Source organism: Myotis daubentonii, chromosome 3 (assembly GCF_963259705.1).
Source record: "Myotis daubentonii chromosome 3, mMyoDau2.1, whole genome shotgun sequence".
NCBI lineage: Eukaryota > Metazoa > Chordata > Mammalia > Chiroptera > Vespertilionidae > Myotis > Myotis daubentonii.
This window is the reverse complement of record NC_081842.1, coordinates 102,196,116-102,219,840: the sequence shown is the minus strand read 5'-3', so window position 1 is coordinate 102,219,840 and position 23,725 is coordinate 102,196,116. Positions and strand designations below refer to the sequence as shown.

General features: G+C 38.2%; 1 protein-coding gene across 2 annotated transcripts in view; it reads left to right on the top strand.

Moving 5' to 3' along the window:
* Nucleotides 1-22,529: 22,529 nt before the first annotated feature.
* SAMSN1 (SAM domain, SH3 domain and nuclear localization signals 1) overlaps nt 22,530-23,725 on the top strand; it is a 47,170-nt gene continuing 45,974 nt past the window's right edge. The window contains exon 1 of one of the 2 annotated variants that reach the window (XM_059688094.1): nt 22,530-22,673. In XM_059688094.1, the coding sequence (XP_059544077.1) occupies nt 22,617-22,673 (57 nt within the window). In that variant the 5' untranslated portion in view covers nt 22,530-22,616. The remainder of the gene's footprint in view (nt 22,674-23,725) is intronic. The other variant, XM_059688097.1, reaches the window with a different exon arrangement.

The window sequence follows — 23,725 nt, the reverse complement described above, 5'->3', positions numbered from 1 at the left end:
TTCTACCACTACTGATACTTACACAAATGTCCATTGCAGAGATACAGGGCACCCACTATCAATATACATATCCATGATCCCTCCCAAATATTTCACATATGTTCTTCCTTGGAGAAAGTGTGTTTTTCATGGTAAAAAAAAAAACAAACTATCATACAATACTGATTAAGGCTTCCAATGTGTATTAAATGTCATTTTGTAGGAACCACTAAGTTCAGAACTCCTGTTGTTTGTGTAGCCATAGCTTAATCGCTGTGGAAGAATTTCCATGATGACAGAAAGCTGCACCACATATGACAAATCTCGGCCTCTAGATCCAGTGCTGCCCCAGCTACCTCGGTTTCCTCCGTCAAGCCTCTTCATCTCTGAGCCTTAACTTTCCAAAATTAATTCTGTGATCTTACGTATCCGTGTTCAAGACATCTGTATACACGAGTTTTTCCATGTTTATTTAGGAATAACCTTAATTTAATAACCTCATCGATTTTTGAATTTATTATATTGTGTACTTCATATTTAAAACAAAGGGAAGTCATTTTAATTTCTCCTTCAGTATAATACAATTAGAAACATATACTTTACATATCTGGTTATGCCATAAAACTAATATTTTGGTAACATTGTTGGTTACAGTTTTCAGTAAATTAGACATGTTTTACATTCATCAAATCATTTATTAATTTGTGCCAATACAACATGTCATGTCTCAGGAGATTATGATGAAGTTGCAGAACAGGAAGCAGAATGCTTTAACTGTGTCTTCTTGCTCTCGTGTGAGTCCTATCACTTTAGTAAAGATATGTCACTTGTAAAATGTGCATGCATTTATGTTGCTTGACATACTGAAAACATACTCATCTTCTGTATTTATAATGGAATCTATTTAAACTATTCAAGATTAGAAAAATCCAGAAAGTATGTAGCTTCAGAGTGTCAGAAGTTTGAATTCCATCTGCCCCATTAGAAAGAAGACATTCGCTTGCATGAGAACTGACAATTATCCTCACATTTCATGACCTTACCAGGAAATACACATAAAAGAAGTAACAGCTGTCCTCTAGCATCCTTAGTATTGGTCTAAGTGATAGTATGTTTCTTAACAAGTGTTTTACTTGCATAGGAATAGACATTTCAAGATACAGATATAGACCAATATTTCCAATGAAGATAAAGATAAAGAAAAACTAGTCTTGGATCTCAGATAGCTTGCTACTGGAAAATTAATTTTATTTAATTCATGGTTATGAGATTTTCAACTTATTTTTTTAATTAGTATCAGAATATCAATATCAAAATCATTTTAATTGTTTTTATTATAGTACTATCATTTTTCATTGTGACATTTCCATCCCTAAATAAGGAAGGCATTCTGGCAGGATTGAATTTAATGCCTCTTTTTTTATTCAGGTAACATTATGCAGACAGGAGAGGTCTGGCATAATGTTTTGAACCAAGCTGAGAAAAGAAGGTGATCTTTTCTCCCTCCTTTTTGGTTGTTTCATAGGTGAGGAGATACTGAGGAAGTAGAGAGGTCAATAAGTTTTAAAACTTTTGCAGATTTTCCCCATTCCATATCTCTAATCTATGCTCCACAGTTCAGCCAAACCTTTTATCTAACACGCAAATCTGGTCGTGTTGCTCTCTTGCTTTGGCAACAGTTCTTCCATAGTTACCATCCCATCCAAATGTACACTCCTATTACATTTAAATCCATACTACTTAACATGTATTAGTTTAGTAGGGCAACCATAATAAGGTACACAAACTGGTTTTGCATATTAAGCTTTTATTATATAGGATTTCTATATCTTTCCAGACAAAACAGGAATTTACCCTCTATTCCTACCCTGCTCATGCACCTTGGATTGATACAGAACACATTACATTGGATCCTACTGTCTATTGATTTGCCTTTCTTCCCACTAAACTAATAACTCTTGGGAGGTATTATCCATTCCTCTCCATCTTTAGATACCTGGTAAAGTGACAGGCCCACACTGGACATTTAATAAATATTTGTTAAACAAGTAAGATAGGACTCCTTCCCCATATATTGGAATATGACAAGAATGAGAAGAGCCCAGAAACAGTAACATGCGCTTGTGGGCATTCAGGTCCTGCCCAGTCTTCTCTGCATGACTAACAGAGTGATTTGGCCAAGTCCTCCTCATCAGTGCAAAGGAGTCACAGGAAAAGCCTTAAAGCATTTTAAGGTTTTCCAATCTGGTGGCCAGAGCTGTGATGACTAAAAGACCAGCAACAGACTTCTGCAGGTCCCAGAAGGGTACCTTGTAAGGATGATACTGGGTGGATTCTGTTCACCCACTAATTGCCAGCTGAGGAGTGACCTTTGCTGCCCGAAATGAAGAAGTTGGCTTTGCATGAACCATATGACATACTGACTGGTTGTACCAAGAACTAGAAAAAAAAATCCACATTTTCCCCCTAAGTATTTATCATTTTGTAAAGAAAGTTTCTTTTCTCTTTTAAAGGAGAAGTGTTAGTTTTCTAAAGCATGAAGATGAGCTGGTAAGTTCAAGTCAAGTTCTAATATTGAGAGAATTAGAGGGCCAGAGTTTTAGTGGACATAGGGATAATAAAATTTTTTTCAATAGGTAAGGAGATATTTCATTTCAATGAATGCTTTGCAGGCTCCGCCTTAGAAGTCCTGTAATCAGGACCTGAGTTGCTAAAAGTGGAAATTCAAATAGTCAGTTTCTCGTATGAATAAAATTACAATAAATACTTCATAGGAAAAATGCTAGGGTGAATGATTTATCAATAACAGATCATTATCATCATTAGGAAAGTATGTTGACATTTCCTATGGATTTCTCCATAAAGGAAAAAGTATTTTTTAAAGTGGTTTATGGTGCCTAAATTTTTTTGAAGATTATTTTATAATGTCTAGTTAAACATTCATTCTGTCTACCTTATTCCTTTGGCTTTGAGGGTATGAATTCTGAGGCTTTGATGCTGATACTTATTAATTCAAGAAGATGATGTGCAAATATATAGAGTTGAGTTTATTCCTCCACTAAACGAACACATTCTGAGCCTCTCTCTGTGCCGTGATCTAGGCTAGAGCTAGCAATAGGCCTGGACTCTGCCTTCTAGGTAATCAAACCAACAACCAATCAAGAGTACTAACAACTAGCAAGCACTTATATGGATTCAGTCAGAGAAGGCCCTCTGTGCAGGTAGCATGAAGGCTGATGCCTTAAGGATGACAAATGAAGGGAAGAGCACTCAAACACAAGACAGGTCTTGGCCAAATGCCCAAGGCAGAAAAGAACTGAATGGTTTATAAGCACAGAGAAAAGACCAGCATGATGGGAGCAGAGAAAGAAAGAAAGAGAGTGGCAGGACTGGAAAGGCCAGAAATTCAGGCCTTCCTGGTCATGGGAAAGGGTGTGGAGTTCGTTTTAAGAGCAATTGCAAATCCACAGTTAAATGCGTATTACCAAATCTAAATGAAAGTAGAACTAAATTTCCCTGTAGAAATTTCTCCTAGCTGGTGGCTTGGAATAAACATAATATGCAAATAGCGTTATAACATGAGACAGTAAGAAAATATCAGATTAAAATAGAAATGGTATATGTACAGGCTTTAGAAATCAGAGGGCAGACATGCTACCAGGAAGTTGGGTAACACTATGACCACATCCTACATGAGAATGGGTCTTGCTTGAATCCCTAGATACCTCAAACATTTTTATCTTTGTATTTGAAGGAGGTGGATGAAACTAGTATTTGTTAGACCTTCTCTGTATTAGAAATTTTGTAGAAATGGTCTTATTCAATCCCAACAAGAATCAGATGAGAAAATACTATATTCTCTCATCAGAGAAGAAAAACTCAAGAGGTCAAATGTTGGACCCAAGTTTATATAGCTTGACTGAACTCAAACAGATGTCAGTCCTCCAAAGTCCTTACACTCTAATCCCACAAGAAGACCTACAAGGGTGGCAGGAGGAAAAGGAGACCCAAACCAGGCTTTCTCAGAAAAGTGCTAGTCACCAGAATGTGTTAGCTGCTATAGGGACCACTTTGGTTGGTTAGAATTCGATGCCCTTAAAAATAAGAGAGGAGATTTGATTTCGCTCCAAGTAGATACTAGTTTTTCATTAATATATTAGTTTTTTTGAGCTTCTGGAAACAGATGTAAATGGCTATTTGGTTCACCATACTACTTCATTAACAAAGAAAAACTGACTTTTTTTTCATTCTCACAGTATAGCTGCAAAAGTTACAGAATATTTTCTTATTAAAAAAGAGAATAGAATTGAGTTGTAGGTAATATCCTTATAAAATCCTGTAAGTGATCACCTGAGTTTTCCCTTCCCAGAAATGACAAATACAAATGCAATAAATTTAGAATACAAGAGTGTTTTCAAGAAGCTGTGCCTCACTGTGGCTTCACGCTATACGTGTAAACCTCACTTCATGTGTGTTGGGTTGGGGAGGGCAATGTGTACCTATTTGAAACAAACTTGGTCTCTAAGAAGATTTTCATTACACTTTGTATGAAAATGAAAAGATGATATTCCATCTAAATAAACACAAGCATATATATATATATACACACACATTTATATGCATATACACATACATACATACATATATGCACATATATGTGATATGTGTGTATAAATATGACATTATAATATTTGACTTTGCGGTGGTAAACATTTTTACATTAAAATTCCACCCCAGCCCTAATGGGTTTGGCTCAGTGGATAGAGCGTCGGCTTGCGGACTGAAGGGTCCCAAGTTTGATTCCGGTCAAGGGCATGTACCTTGGTTGCGGGCACATCCCCAGTAGGGGGTGTGCAGGAGGCAGCTGATTGATGTTTCTCTCTCATTGATGTTTCTAACTCTCTATCCCTCTCCCTTCCTCTCTGTAAAAAAATCAATAAAAATATACATATATATATATATATTTTAAATTCCACCCCAATCATATTTTATTCATTTCTTTGGTTATTTATTTTATTCATTGAACCGATATGCAATTAAAGTATTTCACTTCATAATTATATTATAGGCAATGTTGATGGGATTAAGATCACCTAGGGGTTTTGATTGTTTAAATAAATAGGCTATATATTACTATCTCTTATAGGTTTTCAGCATTAGCATGGTTTCAAACAGTAAGGTCTGAAAAACAATCTGGTCACTCCTGAATCTATTATAAATTGTTCTGACTAGTGAAGGTGGAAAATATATAGAAATTATTTTGTTCTTCCTGTTTAAGAATAGCTTTTCTTCAGCAATGTTTTACTAATTATATTTTTCTTCAGTAAGCAAAGGCAGGAATCATGGTCTGTTGATCAGCCCAGTCTACCTTCCTCTTATGCTTCTGGGGAAAGAAGTATTAATTAAGCAGGGGATTTTAATAGCACATGTGGAGTATACTGTGTTCAGATAGACATTAATTGAACAAACACTTTTGTCCAAAGTTAGTTCAATTTGTTCTGTCAGTATTGTACCATGGACAGAATTTTTTTTCAGCCTAATGAAAAAGGATTCATGCATGTTTCAGGTGGTACTGAATTGCATTCTTAATTTAAAAATTACTTCGAACACTTTTAATACAAATGTAAGTTTTTTATTATTTTATACTATCTATAAAAATGAAAAGGCAAACTATTTCACAGGATACTATATTTCTGAGCTTCTGAGAAGAAATGTGGAGAGAGCACAATTACTTAAGTGTGAGAATGAGCTTCCCTGTAAATTCTTTATGTTTGTATTAAGATTGATTAGGACAGGCCAGTCCTACATCAATCTTAAAAAATTTTTATGGTAGATGTGATGGTGAAAGCGATCAGTTTTATTTAATTAGCTAGACCTTCCATATAATTTGGAGTTTAGCAAATAGGATAAAGAGATGCAAACATTTTATTTTATTTTATTTTTGAATTGATTTTTTACAGAGAGGAAGGGAGAGGAATAGAGAGTTAGAAACATCGATGAGAGAAAAACATCGATCAGCTGCCTCCTGCACACTCCCTACTGGGGATGTGCCCGCAACCAAGATACATGCCCTTGACCAGAATCGAACCTGGGACTCCTCAGTCCACAGGCCGATGCTCCATCCACTGAGCCAAACCGGTTAGGGCGAGATGCAAACATTTTCAAGGGCAGCGTGAAAGAAGAGAGTCAGAGGTAATAAAAATGTGAAGAAATATAGTTGACCAAACTATATTTTGCTTCAATATAGTATACTAGAGGTCCGGTGCATGAAATTCGTGCATGGTGGGGCGGGGGGTGTCCCTCAGCCCAGCCTGCACCCTCTCCAATCTGGGACCCCTCAAGGGATGTCTGACTGCTGTTTAGGTCCGGTCCTGGTGGGCAGTCAGTCATCCCTCTCGTAATCCAGGACTGCTGGCTCCCAACCGCTCACCTGCCTGCTGGCCCAGTCACTCCTAACTGCCCTCCCTTGCCGACCTGGTCACCCCCAACTGCCTCCCCTGCAGGTCTGGTTGCCCCAAACTGCCCTCTCCTGCAGGCCTGGGTGCCCCCTGCCCCAACTTCCCTCCCCTGCAGGCCTGGTCACCTCTAACTGCCCTCACCTGCAGGCCAGATTGCCCCCAACTGCCCTCCCCTGCTGGCCTGATTGCCCACAACTGCCCTTCCCTGTCGGCCATCTTATGTCCACATAGGGGCGGCCATCTTGTGTGTTGGAGTGATGGCCAATTTGCATATTACCTCTTTATTATAAAGGATTATCCACATACATTTACAGAGACAAAGACATATATGATGAAAGGAAAGGAGAAGAGGTGCGTGCCAACTAGTGTATGGGACGATGGAGGTGAATGGAGAACTGGAGGAAGTAGCAATCTCAAAACCTGCAGAAAAGGATGCACACTGAAGTGAGTCAGTGTGTACCACAGACCCCCTGAGAACTTCAGCATTTGAAGACTGCAATGAATATAATCCCTTACTCCACATCCTTCCCAGAACATGAAGCGATTATTACCTGAAGACCCTGAATGGTCTCAGAGAATAGAACTCCAGAAATTGCCATCTGAGGGTCTTCTGATGAAAAGGCTTCCTTGCTGCTGATCCCCCTACCAGCCCACCCATTTACACAGTGGTTCCAGACAGGATTTTCATAACATGTCCTAACTGATGTATCAACAGCCAAGGATCACTAGACATTTGAAGAAAGCCTCAAATATGAAAGACAAAGATCAGAGCAAACAGAAGAAAGATATCAGAAAGAAAAAAAAGGAATGAAAAACACCGAAGTAAAATTATAAAAATTATAACTAATAACCTTAGAAAGAAAACATATTTTATGTATTTATTTAGTTCTTAGTGTCTAGTATATGCCATGCACATTTTTATAAGAGTATCTTAATCCTCATATAAATCCCCTTGAGATATTTAACATCTTAAAATATATCTGTAAAATAAAGGCTTAAAACCTCAAAAATAACCTACCGCCATCTAAGCAGAACCCCCATCCCATCCCCTGACACCCTTTACTCAGGGAAATCATTATACCAAATGCAGTGTTCCTCACTCCCTTGTTTGACTTTTTAAAAAGCTGTGAATGTGGGTGTGTTCTTTTAAAAACCATCATACTATATTTAATCATTTTGGAATTTCTTTTCACTTAATATTTTATTTCCATATTGCTGCATGGCAATTGATTTCATTAATTTACTACTTTATTTTAAAAATCTTCTTCATGAAAAGAAAGAACTGTTGCAAAAATAAAATATTAAAAAAAATTTAGAATAATTAGAAAAACTAATGGAATTTTCTTAAAAATGAAAACAAAACAAAAATGTAAGGTTTTCTGTCAAGATGGTGGCATAGGTAAATGTGGTACTCTAATCTTCCCACAACCACATCAAAATTACAACTAAACTACAGAGCAACCCTCATTCAGAACACCTGAAATCTAGCTGAACAGATGTCCTACAACTAAGGATATAAAAAGAAGCCACAATGAGACTGGTAGGAGGGTGGAAACTCAGAATGAGTCCCACATCCATGTGTGGTGGTTAAAAATTGGGAGGGATATCTTGTGTGGAGGTCCCCCTTAAGAGCAAGGGGTCCCAGCCCTATACCAGGTGCCCCAGCTCAGCCTTCCACCACCAGGAAGAGATGTCCCTATAATTTCTGGCTGTAAAAACCAACAGAGAATGTGGCTGAGTGTGACAGAGGGCTACTAGAGTTCCAGGCATTCCTCTTAGAGGCACACACATGGAGTTACACAGGATCACTTTCTCTGAACTCCAACACTGGGGCAGCAGCTTGAAAGGCACCAAAGACATACAGGAAGGAACTGAAGTATAAGGCATCAGGGAAAGAGGTAGATGGGGTAGCTTTCTTCCAGACAGAGGTGCTAGCAGAGGCCATTGTGCCTTTTCTGAGCCCTCCTCCCCACAGAGCCTGCAGGCACCATATCTGAATCTCCATCAACCTGCCTAACACTGTTAGCCATGCCCTGGTGATTACCTTTGACATCACTTCACCCAGCTTTCAGGCCTACCCAAGCTATTTCCAGTGCCTTTTTCATACTAAAGGCTGCCTTATCTCATGCTTCAGATTTTCCTAAATCTCTCAAACAAGCAGTGTGCCCCATACCTCTCACTAAGTGGCCCAAGTGGCAGCTTGCCTTTGTTTGCAACTTGTCTTCTCCTGGGTACTTCTTAGCCCAATACAAGTAGCAAACATCTGCAGATCATTTTGTAACACATGACAGATGGCTTACAGTAGAACACAGGTGGTGGTTGACCTTGGCCTGAACCTCCCAGGAGGCCCCAGAGAGAGCATATCTGGTGGATAGCTTCAGATCACACGGAAGAACCACCCAACCACCTCCAAAACAACACACTAAGGAGCAGACTCAATGGGCACTAGAGCCCTATGAAAGTAAGTGCTGCTCCATGTGGCGGGCCCCTGCATAGCTGATCCTCCATGGTGGTTGGTGGTCATAACAAATCCTTGCAGCTGATTGCCCTGATGGTAAAACCTTCCCATTGATGTGCCAACAGCAATGAAGGCTCAAATACAACAGGAGGGTGGATAAGCTCACATGAGGTGATGCAGCGGGAGTGACCAGCTTGGGTGATCACAAAGTCTGTGCCACTGGACTCTACAAGAAGACTACTATATAAGACCACTCAACCAAGTCCAGGAGATGTATAAGCTCTACCTAATACATAGAAACAAACACGGGGAGGCTGCCAAAATGAGGAGACAAAGAAACATGCCTCAAATGTAAGAAAAAGCAAAAAACAAACCCCTAAAAAAGAACTGAATAAAATGAGACAAGCAATCCACTAGATGCAGAGTTTAAAACATTGCTTAAAGGATGCTCAATAAACTCAGGATAAGAGTAGATGAACTTAATGAGAACTTCAACAAAAAGACAAGAAACATTAATATATGCTGGGGTCCAACCCCAGCAGGTCCAGGGGTTCCCAAAGGTGTGGATGGAGTCAGCGAAGAGGGAAAGACTCAGAGGCAGCGTTCAGTTGATCAGCATGGTTGGATTCTCTTGCCTGGTTCTATTGCCAGGTTCTGTAGGTTCTCCAGCCAGGTCCTGTAGCCATGTTACCTCGCTAGGTTCTCCAGCCAGGTTCTGTCCAGGTTCTCCAGCCAGGTTCAGTCACCAGGTTCTAGTCAGGTTCTCTTGCCATGTTCTATCCAGGTTCTGTAGCCAGGTTCTGTCTCTAGGTTCTTCAGCCAGGTTCTCTCACTAGGTTCTGTCTCTAGGTTCTGTGGCCAGTTTCTGTCCAGGATCTTTTGCCATATTCTCTCCAGCGAAGTTCTTCTGTCTCTAGGTTCTGTGTAGGTTCTGTATCTAGGTTCTGTGTCTAGGTTCTGTCTCCTGTTGTCTTGTTACATCTGTATTTATACCAGTTGATTCCAATCCTATCAATCTCTATTCCAAAGGTTAGGGCGTTTCTTATCTCCATTCCAGGGAGTAAAGATTATGGAGCTTAAGCATGATTGTTCGTAGTTAAAGTGATTAATTACCCACCTGGCACTTAGTTAAGGGGTTTTATTCCCTCCCTAACTTCAGGGGAAAATCCCTACCTGGGGAAACAACCTTTCTCAGAGAGGTGACCTTGGTTAAAACACAGTGCCAAGAAGGTGAGCAAACATATTAAGAACAGTATGCCATATATGCCAGGTCCCTTGAAACAGCAAGGATGGACCGGCTCCCGGCAAATATAGAGCAAGAAAACATAAAAAAATAACCAGTCAGAAATGAAGATTAAGTTAACTGGAATAAAGAATGCATTACCAGGAATCAACAGTAGAATAGATGAAGCAGAGGATCAATTCAGAGATTTGGAAGACAATAAAGCAGAAAACACCCAATCAGAATAGCAAAAAGAATTTTTAAAAAATGAGAATAGTATTAGAAATCTCTGGGATATTTTCAAGCACACCAACATTTGCATTTATGTGGGTGCCAGATGGATAAGAGAGAGACCAAAGAAATGAAAACCTATATGAACAGATAATGATGGAAAACTTCCCTAACCTGGTGAAGGGAATAGACACACAAGTCCAAGAAGTGCATAGAGTCCCAAACAAGATAAACCCAAAGAGGTCCACACCAAGACACATCATAATTAAAATGCCAAAGGTTAAGAAAAAGAGAATTTTAAAAGCAGCAAGAGAAAAGCAGTTAATTATCTACAACCGAACTCCCATAAGACTATAAGCTGGTTTCTCAACACAGAAACTTTGCAGGCCAGAAGGGAGTGGCAAGAAATATTCAAAGTAATGAAAAGCAAGGACCTACAACCAAGATTACTCTACCCAGAAAAGCTATCATATAGAATCAAAGAAAATATTTAAAAAAATTCCAGACAAGAAAAAGCTAAAAAAGTTCATCACCACCAAACCAGCATCACATAAAATGTGAAAGGGTTTATTTTGTTTTATTTTATTTTGTTTTTAGTTTCTCTTCCTGTGAGTTCATTATTGGTGTATAAAAAAGCCATAAATTTCTGGGTGTTAATTTTGTATCCTGCTACATTGCTGAATTCATTTATTAGTTCTAGTAGTTTTTTGATGGAATCTTTAGGGTTTTCTATGTACAATATCATGTCATCTGCAAATAATGACAATTTTACTTCTTGTTTTCCAATTTGGGTGCCTTTTATTTCTTCTTCTTGTCTAATTGCTATGGCTAGCACTTCCAATACTGTGTCAAACAGGAGTGGTGAAAGTGGGCATCCCTGTCTTGTTCCTGTTCTTAGGGGAAATGGTTTTAGTTTTTGCCCATTGAGTATGATGGTGGCTTTAGGTTTGCCATATAAGGCTTTTATTATGTTGAGGTATGATCCCTCTGTTCCCACTTTGCTGAGAGTTTTTATCAAGAAAGGGTGTTGAATTTTGTTAAATGCCACAATTTATAATAGCTAAGATTTTGAAATAGCCTAAGTGCCCATTAGCAGATGAGTGGATTAGAAAAGTGGTACATCTACATAATGGAATACTACACTGCTATAAAAAAGAAGGAATTCTTACCATTTGCAAAAGCATGGGTAGTACTGGAGAGCATTATGATACATGAAATAGGCCAGTCAGAGAAAGATAAATATCACATGATCTCACTCATTTGTGGACTATAATGAACAACATAAACTGATGAACAAAAATAGAAACAGTCATAGAAGCGTCGAACAGACTGTCCAACCTATAAGGGAAGGCGGGGGGTGAGAGGGGAAGAGATCAACCAAAGGACTTGTATGCATGCATATGAACATAACCAATGAACACAAACGGGGGGTAAGGGGGAGGAGGGAGGGCATGTGCTTGCGGGGGGGGGGGGGGGGGCATGGCCGGGGAGTGGTCAATGGGGGAAAAGGAGACTTATGTAATACTTTAAACAATAAAGAATTTAAATTAAAAAAATAATAAAAATAAAAGAAGAGGATAAAAAATATGTTAATGGGTCTTCTTGAAGAAGGAGAAGAAGGAAAAGAAGAAAAATGAAGAAGAAGAAGAAGAAGAAGAAGAAGAAGAAGAAGAAGAAGAAGAAGAAGAAGAAGAAGAAGAAGAAGAAGAAGAAGAAGGAGAAGAAGAAGAAGAAATATATACGTATATATAGATATAGATATATATAAATAATAAGATGGCAATATATACATGTCTGCCAAAAATTGAATGTAAGAAACAATAAATTAACAAGTAGAACAGAAACAGAGTAATAAAATGGCAATATATACATGTCTGTCAAAAATTGAATGTAAGAAACAAAATAAATTAACAAGTAGAACAGAAACAGAGTCATAAATACAGAGAATATTTGGGTGTTTACCTGATGGTTGGGGGATGGTGAAAAAGGTAAAGAGAATAAGATGTACAAATTCATAGTTACAAAATAGTCATGAGGATGTAAAGTATAGCATAGGAAGTATAGTCAGTAATATTGTAATAACTATGTATGGTGTCAGATGGGTACTGGATTTATCTGAGTGATCACTTAGTAAGGTTATATAATGTCTAATCACTATGTTATACACCTGAAACTAATATAATATTGTATGTCAACTGTAATTTAAAAATTATAAAATATAAAATAACAAAAAGAACTTGCAAATTAGGAAATCATTACTCAAAAGATTGGCAATAAGTTCTTGAGTCACTTAAATATAGAGTTGGTTTAATAACTGTTGTAAATGTAATTATAAAACTATGTAGGGGACCAAATAATTGGAGGAGATATTCTAAAGCAAAAAGTAATATAAGAGACTATATAAACATTTTAAATGAATAAAACATTTTAATGAATAAAATATATAATAATAAAAACATAATATGCAAATTGACCAAATAGTTATCCAGACTTCCTTCTGGACAACCTTCTGGACGAAGTCGGGCCTGCATCTACAGGACTGAGGCAACTGCCGTGGCTGCGAAGGGCTACTTTGCAAGAATTTTGTGCATCGGGCCTCTAGTTATTTATAAAACAGAAAAATCATAAATAAATAAATAAATAAATAAATAAATAAATAAATTTGACAACAGAGAAATATAATACAATGCGAGTATCAATCAATGATGTCTAACATTGATTGAATTAATCATATCCCAGAAAGACAAAACAGAGAAGAAATGATAAATAATTTATCAAAGAAATCCAAACCCAAAGGTGTGTTTCCACTTTAAAAGAGCCATTGAGTGAGCAGTACAAAGAATGAAAAAAAGTAACCCATATCAAGTATAAAAGAAAACTACAAAGACAGAGAGAAAGAGAGAGAAAACCATGCACAAATAAACCAGGAATCATAATGACATTAGACTTTTCAACAATAATTCTGGAAACTGGAAGACAATGGAGAGGCCTCCTAAATTCTGAGAGGAAATGAGGCTAGAATTCTATTTCATGTCAAAATACAATTCAAAGAATTGTAAAGAATCTACAAGCATCTAAAATGTTTTCATTAGGGAGGTGTATTTCTGCAAATGAGAGAGTAGACAAAAATGATGATGTAAGACTCAAGTCAGAGAGAATCCAAACCAAGACAAGATTGAGAAGTTCCATTTCCATTTCAGCCTTATCACTGCATACTTGGATAATAACCAAATCACATTAGAAGAAAAAAAAATCTGAAAATGTTGAGCATTTGAAATTATAATGTGTGAACTTAAATATTCAAAACAAATAAGTTGTTAAATTTGATGGGGCATTTATCTGGGATACATTACAACACATAAAGAATCAACCATAAAAAGGAAGGCAATTATAAACTCCAAAAAATGGATAACAAAGGGAACATAAAGCATTAAGCAATTTGACTTGTCCATCAAATCAACATTATTTACAAAATAATAATGAGTAATAGTTTAACTGAATAATTATAAGGGAGTTGGAAGATGAAAAGAGTAAAGAATTTACAAGGAGAAAAGCAGGAATCATTAGACAATAACTAACACATAAATCAAGAAAGTACAAGCCTATCACATAGAAAAATGAATCTAACAAATGAGAAAAATGATTTTAATACTGGTGGGATCAGAAAAGAATTGAAATAGGAAGTCTGGGAATAAAAAAAAAATATGACAGGGAGCTTCAATTTTTTAATCCTTTAGGGTAAGCATTTTATTTTTTAAAAAAAGTTAAAATGTTATTTAGAAGTGCAGAAGGGAAATGTATTATAGAAATGTAAAGATTATGACTATAATTTGGATGTCACCTTAAGGCAAGAAAAAATGGTAAAATTAATAGTTAATGGATAAGATAATAATAAATACATTTAAAAAACATAAATTGGGATGCTATAACTCCAGATAAATGTAGAAATAAAATATGCTTATAATAGTAACTTCACAGATAATATTATTCATAGATGGATTACTTTATCAAAAAGCCATCAGCAGGAAACTTCAGGACCTAAGGAATTTAATAAAGTGTGGAAAAGTCTAATCTGTGATTCTATCCTGATTTATATAGGCATGAAGTAAGAGAAAATTATTATTTAAACTAGTATTAAAGGGCTCTTGACTCTTCTTGGAATCACAAAAAAAGGTAGCTTTGGTTGCAAAAGGAAAATGAAGTAGTAGTAAGTTTGTCCCTGTGGTGCTGAGTCTGAATTAAAGAAGAGGGTTCTAGATTAGTTGCATACTTAGTGGTTTCAACTTTTTATTCACACTTAATGATTGAAAGAAACATTCTCTCGAACCAGTAGCTCAGCATTACCCTGGACCCAGCCCTTATCACTCCTGTCTCTAACAACCAAGTAAACCACTTCCATTTTATGCCAGGTCTTTGTGTATGCCAAAGCATAACGATGAGATAGAGGGATATTTATGTGCTGAGGCTTTGGATTGAATCCTGACTCTACCACTTACCAGCTGTGCAAATTGGACACATTACCTCACCTCACCTGGAGGTAAGAATGATAACATTAGCAACATGAAGATTTTGTGAAGATTACATGGGAAAAATGTATAAAGCATAGAGCACAATGCCAGGCATATAATAAGCACTTAAAAAAGATAGTCATTATTATTATTACTTTTGAGAATAAGATTATTTCAATAATCTTGTAACTTTTAATCATAAATGGGTAAAATTGCATCATTACTTATTGTGGCAACCACTTAGTATATAATTAGAATTTATTGAAATAATTTGAGTAATTTGTATTTACTTAGAATTTATTCAGTTCCCCTAATTGTTTTAGTCACTGTTGCACTGTGCTCCTTGTATTTTGTTTACAAAGTCTTAGCAAACATTGTTTTCCAACATCTTTCCATGCATAGATATGATGTGAGAAGTTTTTTTGTCTCTTTCTAGATAGTTTGTCCTAGAATAGGTTCACCATTCACCTTAGACCATTGGTCCTTGTTATTTACCTCAATTCTTTATTTTCTCTCTAAGATAATGGAGATAATGTGCCACATTATCTCCATCTAATCCTCCTTACCAAAAAAACGAGAAACATGGTAATTGGCATATGACTGCTACCCTTCCCATTGGCTAATCAGCGAGATATGCAAATTAACTGTCAGCCAAGATGGCAGCTGGTAGCCAGGCAGCTTGAAACTAACATGAGGCTTGCTTGCATCAGTGACGGAGGAAACCAACGTTCCCTGCCTGCCTTGCAGGCCTCTGAGCCTGCAGTTTGAAACATTTTAACAAATATAGAAGCTGCCGAAACCGGTTTGGCTCAGTGGATAGAGCGTCGGCCAGCGGACTGAAAGGTCCCAGGTTCGATTCTGGTCAAGGGCATGTACCTGGGTTTCGGGCACGTCCCCAGTAGGGGATGTGCAGGAGGCAGCTGGTCAATGTTTCTCTCTCATCGATGTTTCTAACTCTCTATCTCTCTCCCTTCCTTTCTGTGGAAAATCAATAAATATATATATATATATATATATATATATATATATATATATATATATATATGCTAAAAAAAAACCCAGAAACAAGCTTTCAGAGAGCTGGGATCTCAGAGCTGGAGTCAGAGCTGGAGTTATACATTGTTTCGAACCAAAACAAACCAGATACCTACTTTCAGCAGCAGAGGCCTAAGAGCTGGAGCCTCAGAGCTAAAGCTGGCCCAGAATTAAAAAAGAAAAAAGAAAAAAAGGAGCGGTTGGGAGCTTTAGTCACCCGCCAGCCTGAAAACAGCCCTCAGCCCCTCACCCAGGCTGGCCAGGCACCCCAGTGGGGACCCCCACTCTGAAGGGTGTGTGACCAGCTGCAAACAGCCATCATCCCCTCACCCAGGCTGGCCAGGCACCCCAGTGGGGACCCCCACCCTGAATGGTGTGTGACCAGCTGCAAACAGCCATCATCCCCTCATCCAGGCTGGCCAGGCACCCCAGTGGGGACCCCCACCCTGATCCAGGACACCCTTCAGGGCAAACCAGCCAGCCCCACCCATGCACCAGGCCTCTACCCTATATAGTAAAAGGGTAATATGCCTCCCAGCACTGGGATCAGCTTAGCCGAGAGGCCTCCCGACACCGGGATCAGCGTGACTGGGGGCAGCGCCCAAACCCCCTGATCGCCCTGCGGCTCTGTGTGTGACAGGGGGTGGGGCCACAACCTCCCTATCCGCCCTGCTCTGTTTGTGACAGGGGAAGGCGCCCCAACTTCCTGATCAGCCCTGCTCTGTGCCTGATACGGGGGAGCTCCCCAACCTCTGAACGCCCTGTGGCTCTGTGTGTGACAGGGTGCGGCGTCCCAACCCCCTGATCGGCCCTGCTCTGTGTGTGACAGGGTAGAGCCATAACCTCCCCATTGGCCCTGCCCTGAGTGTGAGAGTGGCGGTGCCCCAACCCCCTGATCGGCCCTGCTCTGTGGGTGATAGAGGGTGGCGCCACAACCCCTCCCCCCCCCCCCCGCCACGGGCCCTGCTCTGTGTGTGATGGGGTAGAGCCATAACCTCCCCATCGGCCCTGCCCTGAGTGTGACAGTGGCAGCGTCCCAACCCCCTGATCCACCCTGCTCTGTGTGTGACAGGGGGTGGGCGCCCCAACTCCCCTATCAGCCCTACTCTCTGAGTGAGAGGGGGGAGCTCCCTAACCCCCTGATCCGCCCTGCTCTATGCGTGAGAGGGGGGAGCTCCCCAACCTCCTGATCGACCCTGCTCCGTGCGTGACAGGGTAAGGAGCCCCAACCCCCCTGATGGGCCCTGCTCTGTGTGTGACAGGGGACAGTGCCCCAACTTCCGGATTGGCCCCGCTCTGCGCGTGATAGGGGGTGGCATCGCAACCTCCCGATCCACCCTGCTCTGTGCATGACAGGGGGAGGCGCCCCAACACCCCCATCGGCCCTGCTCTGAGTCCGACCAGGGGCTGCACCCAGGGATTGGGCCTGCCCTCTGCCACCCGGGAGCAGGCCTAAGACAGCAGGTCGTTATCTCCCGAGGGGTCCCAGACTGCGAGAGCGCACAGGCCAGGCTGAGGGAACCCCCCACCCTTCCCCCCGAGTGCACAAATTTTTGTGCACCGGGCCTCTAGTTTAAAATAAGAATAATGTTGCAGGGCCAGACTTCCTACCAAAAGTCATCCCAAGATATGTTGGGCCTGACCAGCCCATTTCCTCTCTCAAAAGCATCATGGTTTGGGCACACCCAGAGTGGACCCTTATTTTGAGATACACTATAATTAACAACCATGGCAATTTATTACTTTATAGTGAGAAATGTAAATTACAGGGTTTAAGGGATTTGATGTCCATATGAACAATGCATTCTCCTCCTGAAGAGCTACCTAAAGAGCCAAGTCATTGTTAGAAGGTTATTCTTAGGCTTAAAATAAAAATAGACAGAAGTAGTTAGACATATTTGTTGTTTAAAATCCAGCTAAAATTGCTTGATGCAGCCTTCTCCACATGATGAATCATCTTGTCAGGAGAATTAAGACACTAAAGGTTGACTAAAGCTCTCTCTTTCTTGAACTAAGCAGCTTAAGTGGATACTATCAATATTTACCTCTGTTACTTTCGTTTTTCTTTGTAGGAAAAATGATCAACCCCCCAACATTTCTAAGTGGTTTGAGCATTAACCCTATCACTGCTAGTAAATGTATGAAGACTCTTTAGTAAAACTAAGGCAAGGCACCATATCACAAGGAGAAAATAATAATAATATAGTAATTTTTATGTAGACTTGATACATGTCCTTAAAAGAAAATTAATCTATGATAAATATGCTTAATTTCAAGTCTTTGGGGAAAAACAAACCTTGATAGCTCCCAACTTCTTTACACACCCAGTTAGTAGAATCAGAATTATTTCTTCTTCCAACTTTCTCCTTAAAGCTTGAGCTCATCACTCCCTAAAGCAGGTCACTAGGGCAAACTATATAGTTTTTCAATTAGTAAGACACTAGAAGGAATTTCAAGAGCTTGGGGAATGGGCTGGGTTCCTTACTGAAAAGGATTAGTAAATAGGGACTACAGAGACAGAGAATGGGTAAGCGATTTCTGAAGCTAGAAAATGTAAGAGATTCACAAGAAAGCTACCATCCCCAAAATCTTCCTGTAGACTTGGGGGAACATCCATCCCACCATTTCTCTGTAAACCCCCACATCTAAACAAGGAGGTGCTTTATCTACCATGTGGTAAGAATAAGCTAGATATCTAGATGGGATAATACCCAATATATTGTATATGGCTATATAGTTTTGAAACTAATATTGGAATTACTGAGTAAAGAACTACATAGAATTTCATGAGAAATCCTGAGTAGGGTTAGATTTGTATTATAGTGTAGGATCTCCAATTCCAGCAAGCCATAAACAGGCAAGAACTCATACCCCCACTGGACTTCTTTCTATAAGATTAACTTTCCCATTCTGTAGAGAAAAGCCTACTTGGAAGGGGCAGAAAGAAAAGAGGAACTATCAAGGTTAAGGTGCTTTTATGATTTACTCCACCTTTTCTTTATGATAAGTGACTAAATTATGTACAACAGAATGGAATAAAATCTATTCTTTTTTATAATTATTCTATCTTATATTAAACTAGAGGACTGGTGCATGAAATTAGTGCATGGATAGGGTCCGCAGGCCTGGCTGGCAATCAGGGCCAATCGGGACCTTCTGGCTTCTGGCCAGGGCCTCCCTTCCCCTGCTACCAGCTGCAAGCCAAAGCCTTTCTTTGTTCACACTTCCCTCCTGGTGGTCAGTGCACATAATAGCAAGCGATCGAACTCCTGGTCTCCTGGTTGAACTCCCAAGGGGAAAATTTGCATATTAGCCTTGGGGGATGTCAGAGATCCCACAGGCCAGACCGAGGGACCCCACTGGTGCACAAATTTGTGCACAGGGCCTCTAGTGTTATAATAAAAGACTGGGCACTCTTAAAAAAAATCTATAGAGCATTCCATCAAGATGGGAGCATGGATAAATGCAGTACTAGCATCCTCCCAGAACCACATCAAAATTATAACTAAACTTAGGAGGGGCAGAAACACGGAACAAGCTGACCCCACACTCATGTGTGACAGACGAAAGTCAGGAGGGATGTCTCCTTTGCAGAGGTCCCCTCTGAGGACCAAGGGATTCTGGCCTCACACCAAACCCACAGCCCAGGGTTCCAGTGCCAGGAAGAAAAGTCTCCATGACTTCTGGCTGTATTCCATGATAACAATATTATTCCTCTTATTTTTCAAGTTCTTGAAAGATGTCTTTCTGTTTTCCTCCTTCAACAATATATTTGATGTGAGGTCAGAAGTAGTTTAGGTTTACAGTTACTAAAATAAGCTTTTTCATCATGGCTGCCCCAAAATACATGGAAGTGTTAGATTTATTGTAACCAAGCCCACTTGTTGGAGAAGGTGTAAAAATTAAGGCAGTATATAGATTCTAATCCCATTTTTAAAGATTTGGTTTGAAAACACTCCATCCATTGAACAAATGTGTCTTGAAATAACATATAGATTAGGATTAACCCAAACATTACTATGTAATTTTATCATTCAACTTGGTAACTGGAAGCAAAGAGATACAGATAGATGTCATCAAGTAATCAAGATGTCAGAATCAAAGACATCAGACAGCATTTTCTCATATCTATACTTTTCTGACACCTATGGTTTGAATTTGATTGTTTTTTATACCACTGAATATTTGTTGCACTGTTGAAACAACTCTTTCCTATCTCACCTTTCTTTCTCATTAAAGACACCATAATACCTATCATTTAATTGCAATCTCTTTAAAGTTTTGACTCACCCTGTATGACGCAGAAATAGTAACCAATGTATATGCCACGACGTCCCAGCCTTGTTTCACTTCCTGGGTAAAAGACCATTAAGGTAATGTGTAAAGCAGTCCATGGAGACAGCTCTTTTGCAATTTCCCTGTTTCAGAACATGTCTTAAGCAACATGTGGCTTAGTGGTTGAATAGTGATAAGGAGTTAGGTGTGCTCTATAATGACTCTCTACCTCCTTCCTGTACTGTCGACCTTTAACTTCTGAATTTGCTGGATCGCTGTGGGTCACTTATTAAATATCTCAGCAGACCCAGAATTTCATAAAATAGATAATTGATAAAATAGTTTCTACCTTGTCACCTGAGATTTTTTTTAGTATCAAGGAGTTAAAAACAGATCGTAATAGGATCTCAAATATCAGGTCTTTTAATCTCCAGCAAACATCCCTCTTGAGTAGAAGATTAGAAAACTGTTTCTCTCATCTGTAGTTCTGAAGGAAAAGAGTCCTGTTTTATTTATATTTTCAATATTCTTTATAGTGTTAATGATCATAAAATTCCTAGAGATCATACATTGGGATTTTATAGAAACTGCTTGAGTGTAATACTTTTTAAAACTACATATACTCCAGTTATAGTCTCTGTTCTTTAGTTATTATTACAGAAATATAATCACTAGCAAACACCACACTAAACAAAACTATTTGAAACCTCATGCTTCTTTTAGATCTACAAAGATCTCTTGATATACAACATTACTTAAATGATGTCGTATAATAAGTATATTTTTATTGGTATTTTCTTATCCTCACCAAAACCCTCTCAAGTAATAAGTAAGTTAGCATTACCATATTATTGATTGAACTTACATTTGAATTAAATTCTTATTCACAAATGAAGAAATGGGGACAAAGAGGTACAGATATTTCAGTTAAGACATGTTTCTTCATGACTTTCAATTTCTGGAAATGAAACAAAAATTTATTTAGGCCACAAATTCGACCTAAACCCAAACAGAAAGTTTGAAAGAAGGCATACTTCCAGGTGATTACCCAAACGCAAAGTCCTGAGAATTTTCAGTGTTATCCTTTGTGTCATTAACTTACAAATATCAGCCTGATAATTCTTGAAAATATAAATCTCCTCTTGATATCTAGCAGAAGCATATTAACCACAATCTTGACAAGTATATTCCTTCAGTTCTATTATATAATAAAAACAATATTTTAGCGAGTCAAGAGGATTGATATTATTGTCATACAGCATGCAGTGAATACTCAATTCAATATTTGTTAAACAATTAGCAAAATTTCAACACTGGAACTGGACCGTAGTGAGAAGGGGCTTAGAGATGTGAGGGAAGACTGAGAAATAGTCAGTTGATTTGTTATCTAGCGAAACTGATGTTTTAGAATATAGCACCACTACTTTTCAACCAGGGGTTTTATAGACAGAAATCTAGGTTGATTTCCAAAACAATAGAACTGGAGTTTCAGATATTCCACATTTCCCTTTAGTAAATCCCTAATTAAAGAAAGCTTGAACTTCTTGCTTTTACTTCCTGGGTATCTTGGTTTTGACATTATAATAAAAATTTGAAACCCTTTAGTTTGACAAGGAAAGTCTTTCTAAGCCATATTAGCTCTATTCCAGACATATGGACCTATTAAATAGGGACTCTGGAGACTTCATTTGAAGGTATGGTTGATCCACTGGATCATCACCAGAACAGCAATAATCAGTGTATGGCATTGTAGTTTGTAGCAGAAAAGTGTCTGTTTAATTGAGGGGTCTGTTTAATTGATTTCCATATTAATCAGGACTTTACAACATAGTAATATGTTAAAACAGTAACAATATGCATAATCACTTACGTTTAGAGTCAGATTCCCATTTATATTAATATGAATTTCACCCATGCTCTATTTTAAAAGTATGCATACATGCTTTACATAGAATTACTATTGTATAAAGTCTAGGTAATTTAATCTTCCAACAGTTTACTTAGAAATGTAAAATTGACTACACTGAGTATTTTCTTAAATTTTTTGTACTAAAAAACCTACATCTCAAATTTTATTTATTGGCTCAGATGTTTTCTTCCCTTTATCCATAGATTGTGTTATAGATTTTTATTTTATATAACTTAAAAAATTAAGTGTTATTTTGAAATCCTTATGGTTCTGATAATAACTGTAGGTATGTCAAAGTGTGACATTTAGGAATTTACCTCATAGAATATAGAAGAAACAGAACATTAAAGAGTTACTAAAGAACCACTGTAAAAATGCCAAAAAACTTTACCCATGTAAATGTGACGTCATATCCTGACCAAAGGAGGAAGTGGCAGGTCACAGGGCTCAAACTGACTGCTGTCATAGATAGCACACTGCTGTCTTCAGTTGTTTCTGTAACGACATAAAGTGCACTCACTTGGAGTAGTCTGAATTCAAAATGCTGAAGAGAAAACCATCCAACGTTTCAGAGAAGGAGAAACATCAAAAGCCAAAGGTAAGGCAATTTTATACATAGTCAAACAAAACTAAACCACTTAATAAATTACACACACAGAGAGAATTCTTATCTGCCAGTCATATAAATTCAACCATAGGGCTGAATGTCTCATGGCAAATATGGAAAAAAAAATTGCATTACAAAGTTAGATGTTAAATAATACCTGACAGTTATATATGGTCTTTGTAATTTAACTTATAGGTAATATTTTATTGTTTATATCTGTAACTGAACTTTGAGCACAGATTATCAACTTCCTGGAAATCAATTTGGCGATCTCTGTTTGAAATATTGATATTATAAAATGTTCTTGCACATTTTTAATGACAGTAGACTTGTCAATGTCTATTTAACAATTTACTGAATGCATTTTACCTCTTAAGTGCTCAGGTATTCACAATAAATTTAATTATGAGAAGATTTTAAAATAGATATTTTGGTTAAATATTTGATATTTTTTATTTTTAATATTAAAATAAGACAGCTTGTTGTACATATTATTTTTCTATTCTGTTTTTTGAACTAAGGAGAGAATTGGGTTGTGTTTTGGGAAGCATCTAAACCCCATAAATTAATAGATTTGACAAGTTGATTCTATTTGGCATGTTTTTCTAGTCTTTATCTTGACAATAATTGCCACTTAAAAGAAAAAGTAGGGCTGCCTGGTCAGTGTGGCTCAGTGGTTAAGAGTCAACTATGAAACAGGAGGTCTTGGTTAGATTCCCATTCAGGGCACATGCCTGGTTGCAGGCTTGATCCCCAGGAGGGGATGTGCAGGAGGCAGCAGATCAATGATTCTCTCTTATCATTGATGTTTCTATCTCTCTCTCTCCCACCCCTTCCTCTCTGAAACCAATAAAAAATATATTTTTTTAAAAAGTAGGGCATGAGGTAGCAAAGTTTAGGTTCTATTGTAGAAATCTATATCAGTTATTGATTTATGAAATCCTGGTATAGAGACTTTTTCTAACATTTGTACATTCTTGAATTTGTTATATAAATAACATTTTAATTCTGTTTTTGAATAAATAATAGCTGAGTTCCAATAT